The following is a 19,622-nucleotide window of genomic DNA, read 5'->3' as shown; positions in this document are numbered from 1 at the left end:
GAAAAAAACAAACAAAAGATAAACGTGGAAATGAGAAGAGTAGGATTCGCTCTAGTTTACACAACCTAATTTTCAATCAAGTATTGTCACAACATAGTCAGCTGTGAAACATTTTCAGAATAATACAGTGAAATTTCGTGGAAGAAACGTCACGTTTACCTTTTTTCCTTTAGACGTGCGCCAAGCACACAGACGAGAACAATGGACGTCTTCCACTTACAGAGTACGTCGCCATTGCTTTCCTTTCTGCCTCTCTACACACTCAGCTTTCTTTCAGAAATATTCATTTCTCTTCGTTTCACGGACACTTGCTTTTCACACCGACACATTGGCCGGTGATGGAAGCATTCCAAATTTAGCCCAGGTTCCAAAACCTAGCCTCAAATTCGAAAGGAATGCGACTGTTTTGACTAAACTATGTCGAATAGGATTGGCATCTCTCTCGTTAAAAGGACAAGCCATTCATGCACAACGAGGAATTTTTAAAAAATAAATACGTAGCCGACAGCACTAAAAAAACGCTTCAAAAACGGAAATGATGTATTTAAAAGATCTAGATTCAACAGAGAATTGGAACGAAAAAAGTTCAAAAAGGAATCACAATGAGAATAAACATCATACCTTTTACTTTACAAAATGAACATAAAACTTCTCTAGGTATTCATTTTTCACAGCCCTCTTTGCTGTTTGCTAGGAAACGATGGAAAACTAGAACACACAAAAAGAACTTATTATAAAAAATAAGTTTGCCATTTAAGTTGCATCGAATAATGAGAAACTTACTTGCGAAACCCGCCTGCAGTTCCTGATTGAGGCGCGGACGACGAAATCAAATTATAAAGGAGATTTCCCACATTAACGCCCTTTGCAAATAGCGATTCGATGCAGTGAATGCCTTGGGCCGGCTGTGGCCCACTGAAAACAGCCTGGCAAACAACACCTTCTGTTGCATCACTAAAAGCCTTCTGTATCTCTTCGCAATACTGATCCGGATAGACAGGAGTTCGGAACGTACATTCATTTGCCATCGGTGGAATGTACTTTAAAATTGCAGGACACGAACGGACGCTGGACAGAGGAACCCAGTCTGTATAACCAATGTCCAAGAAAAATACTTCAACCATCTGGCCATTAACTTTGTTGGCTCGAGCGCGGAAGAAACGATTATATTCCGGATGCATAACTGCGTAAAGGGCATTTTCTTTTACGTTGATGGGTGGAACATTGGGGGCATTGTTGGAGTCTAGTGGCCGGAGGTTATCTCTGATTTGTTCAATTTCTTCGATGTTGCTCTCGTATTGGATCCAAAACATTCCGGCTGACTTGACGTAAGACACTCTCACATCTACTGCACCGGGAATGACTCCATCGTGAGATTGAATTGAATTGCTCGCCTGATTGCCCACATTCGTAGGTGCAGCGACTGAGGCAGGTAGACCGAGCTTCTCGTTTATGTCATTTCCAGCTGTATCTCGTAATCTTACAAAAATATGTTTCTCCGTTTTCTCAATAAATGTAACGTGCAGTGTTTGATCGAAGATAACAGACTGGCATTTGCTGGTACTTGGCAATTCGTTGGGACATCTTTCAACTCCATCTAGTGCACATTTCAAAGCCAACGCAGGTTGAGCTACTAGAGATGATGGCAGAGGTCGGAGTAGATCCAGACCTATCGTAGACGAATTTCCATAATCGACATAATTAACGACAGCCACATTTCGATCGACATTTTCAATTATAGCGCGGTACCAACGCTGATCATCGGGAAACAAAGCCAGACAGGAAAGTCCGACGAGTGGCTCAACTGGTCGAGTTTTGGAGAATTCCGGACTCTTGACGTGTTGTTGAATAGATTCCATTAGTGTGTTAGCTGTTGAAGGATCTAAGTGAAGCCAAACAGCAGTGGGTGACGTCAGGCAAACAGAAACAGCTTTGGAAGAAATCAATTGGCCAGGAACGCAATTTAATTCCTTGATCAACTCTGCACTCGAACGAATTACTGGATGTGATTCAATTTGCTTGTAGGATTTAGAAACTGAGTCCAGCAATTCTAAAACTCTTCCAGTGTCTTCTAATAAAGATTGTTTGATTTTTGAGTTCAGTATTTCAATGACGTTCTCTGTAGGAGTTTCCATGCAATCAATTTGCTGAACGTTGCCATTTTTAGTCCCGAATTTCACACGAAAGACGACCTCTGGTGAGCAGATAGAGCTGAAATATTTTAAAGCCTGTTCAGGCCAGTGTTTCGGTCTTGATTGAAAATTCAAACAAGATTCAATTGCCATCGATGGATAATCTTTCAGGCTGTTGGGCAAATGCCGGAAATCGGACAATGAAACTTTGTGGCGGTCTCCATAATCGATAAACTGAACTTCGGCCATTCTCGAATGGCCATCGACATGCTCCACTTGAGCTCTGTACCAGGTGTGATAGATGGGATGATTTACGGCGTAAATTGGCCCAGGAACCGGATGTCCTTGCATTCGGTAAGAACCTGCGTTCGCCCCTTCCAGTTCTCGGTACATTAGATCCTGAATCTCAGCCAATTTGCTCTCGTCTTCCTTCCGCTGGATCCAGAAATTGTCTGGAGAAATAGAATACGCGACGTAAACTTCCAATTCAACCGGTTTGATAAGTAGGCCTATCTTCTCTGTCAAATCCTTCTTGTCAGCCGTGTTGGACAGACGGACATGCAAAACTCCGTTGACGATTTTGATACATTTCACGGTGGCTACAAAGTCTAATACTTGACCCAGAAAAGATGCCGTAACCTCCGTCGAAACGGGGGATTCTATCCCATCCAAACAGCATTTGAAAGCCATGGCAGGTTTGTCCGCAAGTGAGACTGGAAGAGCTCGAAGATGATCCAGAGCTACAGCACAGGAATTTCCGTAGTCGATGTAATTGACAACGACACGATTTGGTTCAACTGTTTCTACAATGGCTCGACACCAACGTCTATCGTCAGAAAAGAAAGCCAGGCAGAATACCCCCGGAACTGGAACAAAACTCGTTTTGTCGTTAAGGAACTCTGGTTGAGTGACAATTGTATCCGACTTCTCCATTAGGACATCGACCGAGTTTGGGTCTAACTGGATCCAGAATTCCATTGGCGTTTTAGCGAAAGACACGAAGGCACCCGTAGAGATAATTTTATCTGGAACAAAGTCGAGATTCTGTGGCGGTACTTTCACTTCTTTTCCAGAACAGATGTTGTGAAAACAAAGAATCTTGTTTTTCACTAGATATTGCGCGACGTCTCCAATTTCCGGCACGCTCAAATCAACATTATAAATGCCATCTACAAAATAAATACGTTAATCAATGCGAATTCATCTAATTAATACATGTGAACCTGTGGGCGGGTAAAATCTGGCTCTAAGAATTTGCCCATGTGGAAAGCAAGTGTTGATGTGCATTTTCAAATCTTGTGAGTAATGGATTTCAGAATCAGGCATTATGACATTTTTCAACCTGCATTGCCAAGTCTATATACAGATAAAAACAAAATTAAATGCGAAAACAAAGAAATTGCAAAGCAGATATACCAGTTGAGGGCATTTCAAGAAGCGAGGGTGGATGCGTTTCAGATCCTTCAGAGGAGTCTCTTGTTCATTGCCATAATCTACAAAGAGCACTTGTGCAAAGTTCCCACAAATAGCCAATATCTGAGAACGATAAAAACGGTCATCGGCCTTGAACCGCACAACGCAGGGTAAACCGACGCATGGTGAATCTTCAATCAATTCGGTACTAGATAAGGCGGTGTAGTACTCTCCTAATTTGTCTAGTTCTTTCTAGAATTAAAAAATAAACTAGAATTACAAACATAATTCTAAATTAGGAGATAAGATACCTGATATGGAGCAAGATTGACAGGCGTGAGGAAGAATTTGCCAATATTATGAAACCAAGCCACGTTGACTTCGGTTGAATCAAAAGAAATTGGCAGGGCTGGGTAGTTGGCAACATCAGGCACCGGCAGAATTTTGCGGGTCGGGGCAAAAAGGTCGTTGATTACGACAGGCAAAGCACCAGGCTGCCCTAGTGCCTCCATCACCAACAATAAACGAACTGGGTATTTATCATTTTCGCATCGTTCAGAAAATGTAGCCGTGACACGTTTGCCCATGCCAACTTGTTCGAACCGGGCCTTATCTTCAGAAGTCCAAGAACGCGTCGAATCTTGAACGCCGGCCAAGGAACAATGATAAGCCTGGGGCGGCAATTTCACAAATTCTTCATGAATATCCTTTACTAAACTCGTAGGAGTCCGTTGTTTATTGCCATAGTCTACAAATAGCACTTCGACTTCGCTTCCTTCCACGTTTAAAACTTGGCCACGGTACCAGCCACCATCATCGGTATATTGAGCGACGCAGGCTACACCTACACTCACGCTTTTAATAGATTCTTTTGACGCATCTGAAAAAACAAATAAAACGCTATGGAACAGATCAAGGATTTAAACTGTACGTTTACTTCTAATACCTGTGTAGGCTCTGGCCAATTTGTCCATCAAGTCTTCAAGAAGTGGGCCCGTCTCGACCAGATGGCAATAAAAGCTGTTGGGATTGTCGACAAAAACAATTTCGACGGTCGTGGTTGTACCTTCCAATCCTTTTTGAGGTGGATAGAAAAGTCGAGTAGGAAGAGATATTGGTATAACCCGTTTAGTGAGTTCAGCAGGCTGAGATATCGGCTGGCTGGGAAACTGTTTGGATTCAATGCTTTCCCAATCCATTTGCTCTACTTGGCTTTGACTAGCATTTGAGCTCATCGAAGAAATGCTCTGCGTCTTTTGTCTGTTTGGTACCTTACCATCAGCCTTGGGAGGAGCCCACGAATCATCCAGCTCATCATTAAGAATGGCAGCCTGATCAAAGGCAATATTGGGTATTGCATTTCTAACAAATCCTGATTCTTGGGGTGCATCAAATTCGAGTTTACGATTCGTCATTGGTTTGACAGCATCAACTATAAAACGAAGATTACGTTAATCTTGTACTCTTAATACCAGTTATCGATTCACCTGAAGGGCCCCGTTTCTCTGTCACTGGTGATTGATTCGAGCATGCACTCAACGGCCTATTAATGTCATTTGTGATAGGATTGTCGAATGTAGCAGGATAAACTCCATTAATGGGTTGGCCGAGCTTCACGCGGACTGACTTGTCACTGACTTGTAGCTTCCATTCATTTTCGGGTACTTTAATTCCGGAAACGCAGCAATAAATGCCAAAAGGTTGTATGGAAAACAACTCGAGGCTTTTCATTGGAGCCCATATTTCTTGGCGGGAAATTTTAATACTGTTCCCGTAGTCTACAAAGGAAACGGACACCTAGACAAATATAGGATTAATACAAATTTTTCATCGGCTCAAAAACACAACTTACATCATTGCCATATTCGTTAATAACTTTAACTCGATAAAGAAGTTTGTCGGTTGCCCATCTAATTACGGCATAGTCTCCAACGTGGCTTTTGAGGTCGGAATAGAGCAAGGGAACTTGAGCAATCTGTCCCGGAATGCCACAGCTAGAATAGGCAGATCGAAGTTCGTTTTTCAAAGCTTCCAGCTCACTTACAGGTCTTCTTTCAAACTGGCCGAAGAACTGTCCAGGAGGGCCAGCGTAAGTAACGAAAAGATTTTCTTCGTCCTGCACCTCAACTGCAGCAATCTACAAAAAAGGGCAGAAAATTAATGTGAAAATTAATACTTTTAATTATTAGAAACATGTTAATACTTTAATATTTGCACCAGGAAGTATGGGTGAGAGTGAAGTTGTTTTGAGTAGTTCTGATACATTCAGGGCTTTCTGAGATTCTACCAAGGCTGCTAAGACTAAATCCTTGACGCTCCGTCCGGCCTCGTCCACAAGAATTACTGACTGTGGTATTGTTTCTCCTGATACGTGGCATTTAAAGCTTCGATACAAAACCAGTCGCGTGAAGGCCTCGGAAATTCCGTCGTGCGTCATCAAGGCAGCCGATTCTTCGAGCGTAACGCGGAAAGCTAGAAGGTTAATGGCGACCAACTCAGATGGAATTTCGTACATTGAACGAAGGTCAACTAATTCCGTATAGCCATAGTCGACAAAGTACACTTGAGCGAATTTGATATCTTCTACCTGTGTTACGACGCCACGATGGAACAATTTATCTCGACAGGAGATGGCAATACAAGCGTCACCACGTTCAGGCTTGGCCAGTGTTTTGGAGTTGCGAGCCACATAACTGGACAATTGCCGAGAAATATCGTTCAGTTTTCGCACTGCTTCTGGAGAGTTGCATTGAACGACAAACTTCTGAGGTCCATTTTGCACAAAGGTCACCATGACTGAATGAGCCACATTCACTTCCAGATAAGACGCTGTATAGAATTTTACGGGATTTGGCTTGTTTTGTGATGAGACAGTTGGCAACGTGTTGCTGATTGGTTTTGTCGCATGTCCAAAGCTAGAGACCCCACCATTCTTCACCATTGATGGAGGTGAGAGGGAAGCTACAGAGAAATAGCGTTGAGTGGGAACTGGTTCTTTGAGAGCATCAAAATATGTTGTGGCTGAGGTTCCCAGGTGTTTTTCCACCAACAGCTTCGCCAAAAGCTGATCATTCAAATAGACTCTTACTCCTTCAAAGTCATTATGAATACCCAATGCCACTGCTTTGACATTCTTGTTTTCCACATTTCTTTTCAAGTATTGAAGTACTGGTTCCTTTCCTCGTGGTCCTTTCTGAATCACTACATCTGCTAAAAGAAATTTTGTGGCCAATGGATGGCAGCTGCCGATGTAGGTTGAACTAGCCGGGACAACTTTAATGCAAGCCATGGGAACCATGACAGTGTAGCCATAATCTATGCAGCATACTTCAAGTTCCCCATTCCTATCTACAGCGTAATCACTGATCGTTGCTCTCAGCCAACCATTGTTCACTGGCACACAGAAAACCTTTTCTTTCTTAAGGTCACTCATCATAGGCCGAGGGCAGGAATCAAACTTGCATGCAATAATCTGTTCTTCCATTTTAGTTGCTAAGATGCGATCTTTCTGACCCCAGAAGATTAAATTGCAGTAGTTGGGTTTCTCTTGGCAGTCTATGACCTCAACCACGTGCGTCACGTAGACGTTGAAATAATTCGACGTCATTTTCTTAAGAGAAAAGAAATTCTAAACAAGAAAGAATAACAGAAAAGCAAATTATAATGATTTTTTAAGCTATACCAGAAGCGGTGTAATAAATCCAATAATATTTTGGCAAAAAATTATTTTAAAGACGTTGCAACGTGAACAAGCAGACGAGATAAAATTAAACGAATGAGAAGCAAATCTTTTTCAATGGCAGAGATCAGCTCAGTTCAGACGATTCAAGCTACGTTGCCATCTGATATTTGCCATCATCAATTTGGCAAACACAGATTCGATGGGTTTGCATTTTGCAAAGATTTATTCGTTTTTATTTTCTATTTTCATTTAAATCAGCATTAAAAACCGGAATCTACAGCATTCTGTATTTTTCGTCGAAAAATGATGATTGATCATTAATTACGGTGTCATTATTTACCACCACGGTTTTTGGTAGAAACGTTCACGATCGAATACACAAGTCAAGAAGACAAATTATTTTCTATTCTTAACATAATAGGTACAAGATTAAAACGGGAAAATGAAAAAGATAAAGCATCATATGGCAACCATGGAAATGACACTAAAATGCAGGCGTACAATACAAACTCGCAAAAAAAGTAGTATTGCTTAACAAGAAATTAATCAGCAAGAACAAATAACAAAATAACATTAAGTTTTTAAAGATTTCCTTTTCTGAATTAAGCTTTCGAGTTACGCCATCTTGATGATTGGCATACAAAAAAGATAGCTTATCACCTGTAGTCGCTTTGGCTGCACCTGCACCGCCTACACGTTTCCATGGAAACTTTGACAGATTTTGTCTGCTGAATTGCTGCAATAGGGGTGAGGTGTTTGGGGCTTGTGAGTTTAAAAAGAAGGCACTGGTAATTTACTGCCTTTATCATTTGGTAATAATTCACTTATGTTTACGGATTTTCGATCAGTTTAGTGTAAATATTCAATTCGGTCGATGATGTCAAGATTTTTTCCAGCTGTTTACAAAAAAAAAAAGGCTTTGTGTATGTTTGTTTCCGAAATGTCTGGTGACTCATTGATTACAAGCTATAGGCCCCACAGTCGGATATCCGCTGGGTTTCGTGTTATTCACGCTACGGAAGTCCTTGAGGCGTGCAGCTTGTACTTTTCTTTCCCATAACTTCTAATAGCCTTTGTCACTTCAGAGCCCAAACAGGATATTGTTTCACACCATAGAAAGCAGCAACACCCAAAATCATGCCTACTACAGGGAGGCATTTGTATGGTAGGCAGGCCAGCTCAAGGAGTGAACATAGTGATAACCAGCTGTACCCCAGTTTAGCTGGAACGGACATCGAAATGAGCAATCTCGGGGAAGATGCGGTAGGGTTCTTTAAGAAATAATTGTTTACCAAAATACAATGTTTTTTTTAATACACTCAGGCTTTATTGCTGAAATGGAAACCCATTTTTGACCAAGTAAGTAACTATTTATCCTCCGCTGTAATTATCCAACGTCTTAACATGTTGTTATTCTTCTACTTGTAGTTTGATTCAGACAACGATGGTGCCATTCCATTAGGAGAGTTGGCTAGTGTATTAAAACGAGCTGACACCAGCATTCCATCGTCGGTGATCAACGAGATCGTTTCCATGGCCGACAGAGATCGTAACGGGAAATTGGATTTTCGTGAGTTTATGACTCTTGTCCGTAACCACGATTTGGCCATGCTCTACCCGAAGCTAAATATGATGATGAGGACTGCTGCGTACGTCGTTGTGCCAAGAGGCGAGCGAAATGACGTTGTAAAAAGCGGTTTAGAAGAATACAAATGCTGCCCACCGCCTTTGCTGATGCCGCTACTTAGCCTTATCGAAGTAAATTCATCTTGAAATGTCTTCTTCATCATTCCTCAACATCTTCACTGAACATCTTTTGTCATTCCCAAATCCAGTTAGGTGTCTTTATCTACTACGCTGTTGAAATGGGCGGTGTTGGACCGAATGGACCTGTTCCGTTCAAATCTCCTCTCATATACGACCCGTACAAGAGATACGAAGCATGGCGTTTCCTTTCCTATATGCTCATACATTCAGGGTACGTCAAGATATTCCGCAAATTTAAGATATTAATTCATTAAGCATTGAAAATCCCACAGATTTATCCATATTGGTACCAACATACTGGTTCAAGTAGTTCTCGGGATCCCCCTGGAAATGGTCCATTCGTGGTGGAGAGTGCTCATTATTTACGTGGCTGGCGTAATTGCGGGTTCACTCGGCACTTCCGTAGTCGATCCAACCGTTTATCTTGCTGGTGCTTCTGGAGGGGTCTACGCTTTACTGCTTGCCCATTTGGCTAGCCTCATTTTGGTATGTATCTCTTCATCTAGGTTTGTTAGCAGTCATCAATCACGTCCAATCTTTCATTCTCTGCATCTTCTTTTTCGTGACCAACCAAACAGAATTGGAAGGAGATGGAATTCGCCATTTGGCGCTTGCTGTTTATCGTCATACTGGTGGGCGTCGACGTGGGCACGGCAGTTTACTATCGCTATGTCGAGAACGTGGACACTAAGGTGGGTTACGCCGCCCATTTCGCCGGTGCCATTGCCGGCCTCCTCGTCGGCGTCAACGTCCTGCGTAATTTGCAAGTCGAAAGATGGGAGAAGGTCGTGCGGTGGATCTGTTTCGCCATGTACGTCGCCCTCATGGCCGCTCTTATCGCCATCAACTTCCTCTGGGTCGAACACTTCCCACCGCCACGCTGAATGGAGAAAAAAAAAGAAAATCCATCAACTTCTTAAAACCAAGAAAAGCCAATCAACCATTGGCAACTATCCTTTTTTTTTTTTTTTAACTTGTCTTTTTTGAACGGCCACAAAACCAATCTGTCTAAGCCACTGCCCGCCAACCCGGAATTTAACGGACAACAAGACACGAGTTTATTGCCCCAAACCAACATGTGCCTCTCTATTACCTACTGTATTATCCATCCTGCCTAGTACCATGACATTTGAGTGATTGAGTTTGTTCTTTAAAAATACCTTAAAACAAAAAAAAAAATTATGCAAATTTGAAAATTTATGTGCAAGAAACAGTGCAAATACCTTTTCCCTCTATTTTTGGACTTGCCCGTTTTTTAAAATTCATTCGTCTAAGTTCGATCGTTCCCTTCCTGTTTTAAGCATAATAAAAGAACATTTATAAATCATCAGTGAGATTAAAAAATCAATAAAACAAAATACTTCAAATCTTTCAGTAAATTTATAAACTAGTCACGTTTTCTTTTGAACGATGGTCTTCTTTCATTCCAAACATTTCGTCCAAAAACATTTGCATCCATTTATCCGTATTCATCACACGGGACAACAAACAAATGCATAACGTATACAAGCACTACACCAAGCGAACCAACCAACTAAAATGTATACTTTAATACCTAGTGGGAGAGAGAGAGGGCCAATGCCGACTGTTCACCCGACGGCCTGGAGGTCGTTTGCCTTTTCCCAAAGTTTTTTGCTTGCGTTCTTTTTCCTTCTTGCCTCGCGGGAATATTTTCAAATCACATTGTCCAACGATTCATCTGGTATGCATTAAATTACCGAAAATGGTAATTGTTTTGATTTGTTTGATTAGAAGTTTTGAGAAATTGATTTGAAATGCAAATATTTGTCTACTTAAATTATTGCTTAAAGAGTTAAGTGAAATTTCAACCGAAGAATGCAACTAAATATTAAGAAATTCTCGTAATCATTAATATCCAATTAAAAATCGAAAATGTTAATTATCTTTAAAAAAATTTAAACTATAGCTCTACTAATGAAGGGAAATAATGATGTCATAGGGAGGGGGTCTGGAAAAATACCGGAACTTGCTGTATGGTTAATTAAGGTCATTATTTCTTTTCTAAATAGAAGAAAATCGCGACGCCTTGTAACTGGACATAACGAGTTTAAAAGAACTTCACGAAAAGGCTTTTTTTTTTAACGGGACATATGGCGCGCGTGTTGTTTGTTATTATTATTAAAAATTATTTCTTAAAAGGAAAGAAAACAAAGCCGCTTACCCACATGTGTACATCATGAATGCACATACGGTAGTGGAGTAAGTTGGGTGATTATATGGTGATAACCGATGTGCTTCCCTGTCGTCGAACCCGAGCTATTCGGCCGTGTGATGGTGTAATTTTTGCCCAAGTTCCAACGGGGTAGTCAACCGTTTGTGTACAGTACTTGTACGCACCTGTAAATAAAATTTAAAAAAAAATGTATACATTTGTTTACGTACGCATGTCTCGCTCACATTTTACGGTCACGTTCCCGGTAGTTGAAATGCAACCCAAAAAAAATATGATGGACATTGTGCCCGAACAAACTGGCTGTTACGTTTACTGTACTTACACACGGGCATATTATTATTATTGAATTGATAACGATGAGAAAAAATCTTGTCATTTTTTTTATTTTCTTCTTCCTATTTTGTTGGAAAAATGTGAGCGTGCGTGTCGTGTGAATGAACGCCCGGTCACGTCCCCGGCCGCCATCTCACCGCAATATGCGTTCAAGAGTTCAAAAGACGAATACAGAAGGTAGGGAAACAAAATCGTGTTGGGTCGAGTCAGTTTTTTTGGCAGAATCTCTACGCATCCTTTTTCTTTCTCTCTTCCGTCCGTAAATTACTACAAGTTTTATTGCTATCTTTGTTTATCATTGAATTGCATCAGCACGAAATTCAATCAACCCTCGGCAAAAGAAAACGGAAAACGTATTGGCAATCAGATTGATTTCGAGTTCAATGCGCTTTGGCTACTATTTTAGGAAGACAATGAGACCAGTCATTCCGGGGGTATGATACCCCCACTCATTTTGGAACTAAAAAAATTGTTTTCCTTTCATTTGAAACTGTCGGGGTAGCTGACTGGATTCGGTCATGAGCGGTCGGTAGCCGAGTGCAATGAAATGAAATAATCGTATCTAACTCTACATCTTTGATAGAATAGAAAAACGGTACCGTGGATCGGTCACATAATCATGAAGGCAGGACTGAACGGTACAGTTCTATCAAACTTGGATAGAGTTGCTTATACACACAGCATGCCTGTACGTGTGTATATAACAGTCTAACCAAAATGTATACCGACCAGTTCGGTCGATGTCCTATCGGCCACTTTCGCTGCTGACGAACTCTTGGAAACTGTTGTTTCTTCTTTTTCTCCGCCCACTTTCCGAGTTCCTTTGAACCGCGTGTGTTTGCCTATCGTCTCTTCTGTCCTAGCCGTATATAGCGATGGAGACCGAGTCACTGATCTTTCAGTCGCCTCCGGTCGGCCGACATCGCCCGTTGCTGCTCTCAGAGTGCAAAACACGTTCATCAGCTTTTCTACGCAACACGTTTTTTTCGCTGCTATTGTTTGTGTTTTCTCGTGGTTCTTCGATTTCAAAAACTTCACTTGGAAATCAATCTGCTTAATTTGCAAGTGTAGTTTTAATTTTTGAAGCGAGTGAAATTGTGAAATCGAGTGAATTTGGAAAAATCGCAAAAACAAAAACACTAACAGAATGCACGTCAAGAATGATTTCGGCCACAGGTACTGTTTAAGGCTACTTTAAACTTAAAGATAAATTCCTCAGCTTATTGAATGTACGATACGAAAAACGTCGATGTTAGAATTCGTGATTGAGGAAGAAGAATCACGAGCGTCATAAGAATCTCGGGCATTGGACGACCTGATAAAAAAGAAGATGGTCAATGAACGCGCGTGCGCTCGTCTACATTCGACGTAGTATGTACAGTGTGTATATAGTAGCGCGTCATAGGCAACGAACCATCCGTGACGTCATCAACGACGTGTTTGGTTGCGTACCTGTGGGGAGGAGCTATTCTTACATAACACTAGAGGAACAACATACCTCGCAGCGAGAAAGAGAAAAAAAATTGTCGAGCAGCAACATTCCGTTAGGCGCATTGTACTTCTCTCTTTGAAGCCAAAGAGAGAAGAAAAATCACTGCTCAACAATTTTTTCGGGAGGCTAATGACACGACGTTCGTGCGTTCGTCGTGTCGAACACCTTAACGCTGTTGGGTGTTGATTTTTTAAAACTTACCCAATTGTCCTGTGTAGCATGTAACAACGTGTAACGACCAATCTTCACGCGCAACCATAATAAGACGGAAGGACGATGACCGGATGTTGATCTAGCACATGCAAATCAGGAAACTGGCTAAATTTTTAAAAACAAATATTTCTCTAAATTCAAGTTACCGTTAGATTTCCTCTCCTTGTTTTACATAATCGCAGGAATCCATTAGACGAAGCTTTGAAAATGACCTCTTTCCGGTTCACATTGAACCGGTTTTCTTAATCCGGCGGAGAATATAATTAACGTCGTTTTTCATTTCTTGAAATAGAGACGGTGATCGATACGCCACTTTGGAAAAGCTTCAATTGGTGTTGGCGTTGGAATCGAGCACGGCTACTAAACCCATCGGTGCATCAGACGGTGATGGTAGTGCATCGACCGATGACGCCGTCATTTCAGCTGGAGAATTACATTCGTGTTGCTGTTTGCTGCCGTGCCCGCCCGAATGTTCCAGGAATCGAACCAAATCGCAGACGGGCAGTTCTAGTAGCACCAATAATCTCTCGGCTTTACACGCAGCTCTTCTTGGTAAATTACTTGCTTCTCACCCTCTACAAAAAAAACATAACAAAATCTACTAGTGGCCTGTTGTTAAACGGTAAAAAAATCGAGCAATTAATACCTTCTCTTGTTCGCTGTGGAGAATGGAAAAAGAACCCCCCGATCGGGCTCGGGTCATCGTCATTTACAGTCATTAGATTCGAACACACACACACACACACAGAGTTGAATGAACTGGGTCTTTTCAACCAACATCTCGCTGACACACAGAGAGCAAACTGTTGTCCACACATATCTTTTTGCAGTAGTGTTAGGGATTTTGCCCTACAATGCAGGCTGTATCGATTTGTCGAGTCATTGACCTCACTATCTTCCTATCTTTTGGCCTTTGATGTTGTCCACATATTTCCGTCGAGTCATCAAACTCATCAATGCTTGTCCTCTTTCTTGCTACAAACAGAAGCCGCTGACCGACATGCAGACGAACAGCGGGCGGCTATTATACTAGTCGCTCGGATCGATGATATCCTGCGCAGTGGGATTGACGTCAATGTGACGGACGAGAGGGGCGAAACAGCTCTTTCTTACGTCAAAATTCTATTAAGAAAAGGATGCTTCCGGTTGGCCCATGAAATTGCGTCCCACCTGCTGGATCATGGCGCTCTAATCGACGCGGAAGACAACGGCCAACAAACTTTATTGTCGCATTCCGTGGCAGCCCTGGATGGAGCCTCCGATTTAACGCGTTTGCTGCTTAACCGCGGGGCGGATGTTTGGCACCGCAACGCAACCGGGGGCGACAGCCCGTTTGGTTCTTTCTTGCAGGCCATTGTGAGATGTCGATGCGTTACTGGGGCGACAATCACAGCCGATTTACTCGGTCGCACCATGGGCAGCCGGCCGGAAGCCTTCAAGGCTCTCGTTCTGCGCTCCATGCTCCGTCACGGACGCTGCATCCGCGTCCTCGGTCCTGTTTTCGTCCAGCTCAAGTCCCTCCTATCGCCCTACTGGAGACAGCCGCAACCGTTACGCTACGCCGCCTGGACGGTTATACGTCGGCATTCGTCGCCGGCCAAGAGCTGGGCCAGAGAACTTCAGCAGATGGGACTTCCACCGTCCATCCTACGTTACCTCACTATGGAGGATTGATATACAAAATAAATAATTATTACTTGTTTACGTATTGAGTTCAAGAAACTTGAGCTCCGCTTGTGTTTGTTGGTCGGTATTTTCTTGTACAGAAGTAACAAAACGTTATTTGTAAATAGCCGTTATATGTATGAAATAAAGAAATGAAAAATTGCACTGGACAATTAATCCATTTCTCTGGCTTCCTTCCTTGCCAAGTATCGTTGAATGGCCTCTTCAAGCAGCTGGCCGGTGGTGCGCTTTTTCCATATGTCTATTTTGATTTTCGGTGGGGCGGTGACCTCTTCGGGGGGCGGTGAATGGCTCGAACGTTTTTCACTGTCATTATCCGATTCAGAGTCTTCCTCCTCTTTAATGTTTGAATGGTGGGAAGAGACAATAGGTTCTGCCATCGCATCGGACGAAGCGGTTTTCTCCGCAGCGCGATCAGCTGCGGCGGCGCGGTCAGTGGCAGCGGCCGAAAGCAGAGAAGCGGACGCAGCAGGTCTGCGGTCTATGTGAGATTTATTGTCGGGTATTTTCTCGTCATCGGATGTTTCTGGTTCAACTTGTTCCGTCCCCTGTTCGGGTGAAGGTACTTCTTCTTCTTCCTCTTCCCTTCGTGAACGGTACTGGCGCCGAGCCTTTGAATCCGATTCGACGGGTTCTTTCTTGAATGTTACGGGTTCTTCCGGTTTCTCGATTTTCTTGGGCTGGTCTTCTGAGAAAGTCTGTTTGTATAGATGGCGGTAAAAGCCACTGAGATCCCGCTGTTTGGTCACGTCTAAATTAGCTATAATTCGAGAAAAGAAAATATGTCATACTGAAATAATAAGATTAATTCTAAACACAGTGTGTATGCATGCGACATTTACCTTCACTGAGTTCACGTAATCTTTCTTCTTCTTCCAATTTCTTCAGCTCAGCTAATTTGGCTCGATAAGCAGGCGTTACGAAAGCTTCTTTATCGTTGAACATGTCGCCCTCTGTTTCTCTCTCCTTTTGTACCTTTCGCTCTACTCTTCTTTCTAGTTCTACCTTGCGTAATTCAGCTGTCTTCAAGAGATTGGCGATGTACTTCGGCTATAGAGAAATGAAGTTAAATGTGGGCTGATTAAAGGTACCATTTTCAAGTTTAAACATAAATAATATTTACCTTTCTTTCTTCCTTTGGTGGTTTGCTTTCTTCTCTTTTCTGCTGCATTTCATCATATACCTCGTCATATTGATACACAGTAGGATCCTCTGCTAGTGCTTTGAGTGCTACTTGTCTGGCTTGATTTCGCTGCATGCTCTTTTCTGCCGCTTTCTGATGAAAACAAAAATTCCGTTTTGGTTTAAATACCATGTTTTTTATGCAAAATAAATTGAATAAACTTACAGCAACTGCACGACTTCTCCAGTCCAAGACTTTGCTTCCCTCGTCCTCATCTTCTTCAAGATTGTCCTCACTTGAGCTACCAGCACCTTCAAAGACTTTGCCAGGTCTTTTCAACTCATTTACGTTCGACAAAAAGGAAGATTTTATTCCCTTATTTTTGGATGGAATAATCAAACCATATCTAAAATAACAGGTTCAACAAAATTAATTAACTACGACTTTGACTGTGTAAACATGTAAGATCTACTGCAACAAAATCTTTTGTTGCACAAAAACCATGCTCCCTCTCAGAAACAGCATGAGCGATTTTAATTTCTCAAGTTATTCGCATAGGAAAAAGTTCACTCATTGACACTGCATTAAACAAAGTATATCAGGGTGTTTTAAAGGGAAAAAAATGCTACGTCGGTTAATCAGGAGAGCGAAATATTGAGTTTCATACTTCTTATTGTTGGGATCCATGATATACTTGAGGGAACTGTTACGATACACGTGCAACTGCTCTGCGAGCTGCGACTATCAACGGTATGACGAGAATATCTAACAGATAAGAATAAATTTCGTGTAATTAGCGCGCCAAAAATGTAGAGCTAAAGTTGCGGCGGGAAAACGTTCCTAAAAATGGTTGGAATCGGAAAGTGTTGTTTTTTAGAGACTGACAAAGCTTTCCCACATTATGGGTGTAGTGGTCTGCTAGAGATCCGCTGTTGCCATATTATACAACATCGCCTACCATTCTGAATAGTTTAAATGACATTCATTAAATCATTTGCATCTAAGATTAGTCTCAATTTCACATATAAATGGAACATCTGAGATACTATTACCTGAAACTTTAAATCTTGTTCCTGGTAGGTCTTTAAAAGCTGAAGGGTTCAATTCTAAGTGAACAATGTGGGAAACCATTTCAATACTCGAAACCCCTACCATTCGCCATTTTTTGTGTGCAAATATGGTCGATGTGAAAGACAAAAATACGCTATACTTGTTTGCCAATTGATGAAGTCACTGATAATTCTACATGATGATGTTATCGTACAAATTGAAGTAATAACCACCTTCAACAAAAACCGAATAATGGGATTTGTTAAATCTTTTTTTCAAATCTTGCAAGAAAGCCTTCCTTAAACTCTTCCGTTCTATGAAAAACAAAAGGTCAAACGCAGATGATGACCGTCAAAAGCCGAACGCTGACCAATCGCCTAAGCCTCCAAATCCAAAAGAATTTCTAAACAAGGTCTTGGGTGTTCGTAACGATGCAACTGTCAGAGAAATCAGAGAAGGGTTATATGAGAAAAACCTTAGAGCATCGCCCCGATCGGCATAGCGGTGCATCCGACGAGGTAAAAAAATGGCACGAAAAGAAATTCAAGTTGGTAGTGGACGCCTACAACATTCTGTTAATGGAGGCAAAAAAGGTCAGGAGAAATAAGAAAAAAAAAGGAATACCAAGCGTACCAAACGTCAAATGAACCACTGCAATTAAACATGACTATCATTGATGGATACCTAGAAGAACCTGAATCACGAGAAATTTCTCCAAACACTGTTCTCACAGCGAAATCATGAACATGAGCTAACGAAAAGTTTGATTAAAAAACGAATATATACCAAACAGCTTTTAACATTTCATTCCTTTCTAAACCTTTTTCTTGTCTCTTTGCTTTTCCATCCAAACAAAGTCTTCAATAAATTTCGCTGATCAAAATAATTTGCATTTTCTTATTAACCTAAAAAAATTTCGTGAATTACCAATACAAATAATGTATTAAGACGATACCTATGTACACCTCTCATAAAATAGCATATAGGGGCTTGACTTGAGAACTTCATCGAATGTGGCCGTCCTTGTGAACGTGTCGGAGGTGTAGAACCACCTTGTGCGGCCATCGACGATATTACGCCTAAAGGTTACAAAATGACCAGAATCGGCCATTCCCAGGTGTTCCACAACGGCCCGTAATCGGTAGGTAACGGGTTTGAAGTTTCCGGAAATTCGATTGGTGTAAACAAATTTACCAACATTTAATTCTTCATTAAATTTGACTAAATCTTGACGTTTTGTCAATTGGCCTGTAATGGTCCAGTCGCAACGCTGAATGTGTAGACATAGACATTGAGGGAGCTTATATTTCAATAGATACAAGATTTCTTTTTAAATTTCTTTTAGAATGTCAGCATTTTAAAGTGAGTCATACCTTGCCGAGGCTAAGCTGCTTCAGGAATACGCTCTTTCCGTTCTTCAACGAACAGCTATCACATTGTACTTCACCCACAGTTTCTGCAGCCAGAAACTGTTTTAACAAACCTTCCACATTAAGCATTGTGAAAGCGTTTCGCATATCTAACTTTGGCAACGGAATTGACAAACATTCGAATGCATCGTAACGGACAGACTAGATTGAAACATTCGTTAAGTTAGTTGCATGATAACAAATTCTATAAAGTTCTTACTTTGTGGCCACATGATAAACAGCAAAGCTGACTAGCCAAATAGCCTCTAAATGGTGAGGAAGAGTTTGGTTGACAAACACTGGTAGTTGCTTGTTCATCAATCGATATGCCTTTAGTAGTTTTATTGTTCTTGTTAATTTCTTCTTCTATAGTAGTGGATAACATGTTGAAAAACTCATGTGCATCTTGTTCTTCTGACTTTAGGTTCCATCCATGTTTCTCCAATGACTGAATGAGCTGTCTTGTATTATAGGGATGGGCATCAATAGTTGGGTGCTGATTGTTTATAACTAAAAAATAAATTGAAATGATTTTGGGTACTAAAATGGAAAAAAGCTAACTTACCAGCCATTGTCAAGTTAAGACTGCAGGTGGTTCTGAGATAATGTTCAGTAACATCTGATGTCTTTTTTGTCAAGACAGAATTGATCCAGTTAAAGAAGATGGGACATGATGCCAACGCCTGCAAGGTGGCATTGATAAAGCAGGTATTTCCTTCATTTATTAGACCTGACAATTTGTTTTTTGATTTGTTCTTCGGAATTGTCTGGGATTTCCCATCATCTGGCTCTCCTGCGGCAACAAAATATGCCGCTGATGCAACCACTGCTACTGTAGCCGCCCCAGTAAACCAATAATGTTTTAAAACTGATTTTAACATTTCCGGAATGAAGACATTTTATATCAGCACGTGTGCCATCGGTTTCTACAAAGTGACTACGGGCAGTTATTTCCACAGAGAGATATAATCATGAGCACTTAAAATATTAGAAAACGTTACAATATACTTAATCGGAAAAGTTAACAAAGGCAACGTGCATGATTAGCAACACATGAATAAATCGTAAATAAAGTCTGACAATCAATAAATCGCCTACCTATTTCAACGATACTAAATATCGATAGCT

The 19,622-nt window shown here is 41.3% G+C and overlaps 5 protein-coding genes across 6 annotated transcripts; 2 read left to right on the top strand and 3 right to left on the bottom strand.

Annotated features, from left to right (window-relative positions):
• Positions 1-518: 518 nt before the first annotated feature.
• LOC130702570 (uncharacterized) lies at positions 519-7,345 on the bottom strand. Of its 2 annotated transcripts, none has more exons than XM_057524239.2 (10): positions 7,228-7,345; positions 5,749-7,173; positions 5,398-5,682; positions 5,033-5,342; positions 4,492-4,977; positions 3,857-4,425; positions 3,549-3,797; positions 3,356-3,488; positions 784-3,301; positions 519-727 (listed from the first exon to the last, which is right to left on the bottom strand). In XM_057524239.2, the coding sequence occupies exons 2-10, from the start codon at positions 7,150-7,152 to the stop codon at positions 709-711; spliced, it is 5,973 nt and encodes a 1,990-aa protein (XP_057380222.1). In that variant the 5' UTR covers positions 7,153-7,173; positions 7,228-7,345; the 3' UTR covers positions 519-708. The 2 variants fall into 2 exon arrangements, with proteins under 2 accessions (XP_057380222.1, XP_057380221.1); XM_057524238.2 differs by having other exon boundaries at positions 519-708.
• Positions 7,346-7,959: 614 nt separating this feature from the next.
• LOC130702590 (rhomboid-related protein 2-like) lies at positions 7,960-9,881 on the top strand. The gene is made up of 7 exons (XM_057524265.2): positions 7,960-8,039; positions 8,313-8,490; positions 8,551-8,586; positions 8,656-8,985; positions 9,063-9,205; positions 9,267-9,480; positions 9,573-9,881. The coding sequence occupies exons 2-7, from the start codon at positions 8,365-8,367 to the stop codon at positions 9,876-9,878; spliced, it is 1,155 nt and encodes a 384-aa protein (XP_057380248.1). The 5' UTR covers positions 7,960-8,039; positions 8,313-8,364; the 3' UTR covers positions 9,879-9,881.
• A 2,655-nt stretch (positions 9,882-12,536) lies between these two features.
• Positions 12,537-15,054, top strand: LOC130702594 (uncharacterized). The gene is made up of 3 exons (XM_057524268.2): positions 12,537-12,697; positions 13,519-13,778; positions 14,212-15,054. Exons 1-3 carry the CDS (start codon positions 12,669-12,671, stop codon positions 14,898-14,900), a joined length of 978 nt encoding a protein of 325 aa, XP_057380251.1. The 5' UTR covers positions 12,537-12,668; the 3' UTR covers positions 14,901-15,054.
• On the bottom strand, positions 14,961-16,843 carry LOC130702586 (nuclear speckle splicing regulatory protein 1-like). The gene is made up of 5 exons (XM_057524263.2): positions 16,703-16,843; positions 16,261-16,441; positions 16,036-16,188; positions 15,755-15,962; positions 14,961-15,672 (listed from the first exon to the last, which is right to left on the bottom strand). The coding sequence occupies exons 1-5, from the start codon at positions 16,720-16,722 to the stop codon at positions 15,065-15,067; spliced, it is 1,170 nt and encodes a 389-aa protein (XP_057380246.1). The 5' UTR covers positions 16,723-16,843; the 3' UTR covers positions 14,961-15,064.
• A 1,165-nt stretch (positions 16,844-18,008) lies between these two features.
• Positions 18,009-19,549, bottom strand: LOC130702591 (ubiquitin carboxyl-terminal hydrolase 30 homolog). Its single transcript, XM_057524266.2, has 4 exons — positions 19,060-19,549; positions 18,715-19,004; positions 18,459-18,656; positions 18,009-18,385 (listed from the first exon to the last, which is right to left on the bottom strand). Exons 1-4 carry the CDS (start codon positions 19,373-19,375, stop codon positions 18,041-18,043), a joined length of 1,149 nt encoding a protein of 382 aa, XP_057380249.1. The 5' UTR covers positions 19,376-19,549; the 3' UTR covers positions 18,009-18,040.
• Between the last annotated feature and the right edge of the window lie 73 nt (positions 19,550-19,622).

The sequence above is a fragment of the Daphnia carinata genome, chromosome 6 (assembly GCF_022539665.2).
Source record: "Daphnia carinata strain CSIRO-1 chromosome 6, CSIRO_AGI_Dcar_HiC_V3, whole genome shotgun sequence".
NCBI lineage: Eukaryota > Metazoa > Arthropoda > Branchiopoda > Diplostraca > Daphniidae > Daphnia > Daphnia carinata.
This window is presented reverse-complemented; position numbering and strand designations above follow the sequence as displayed.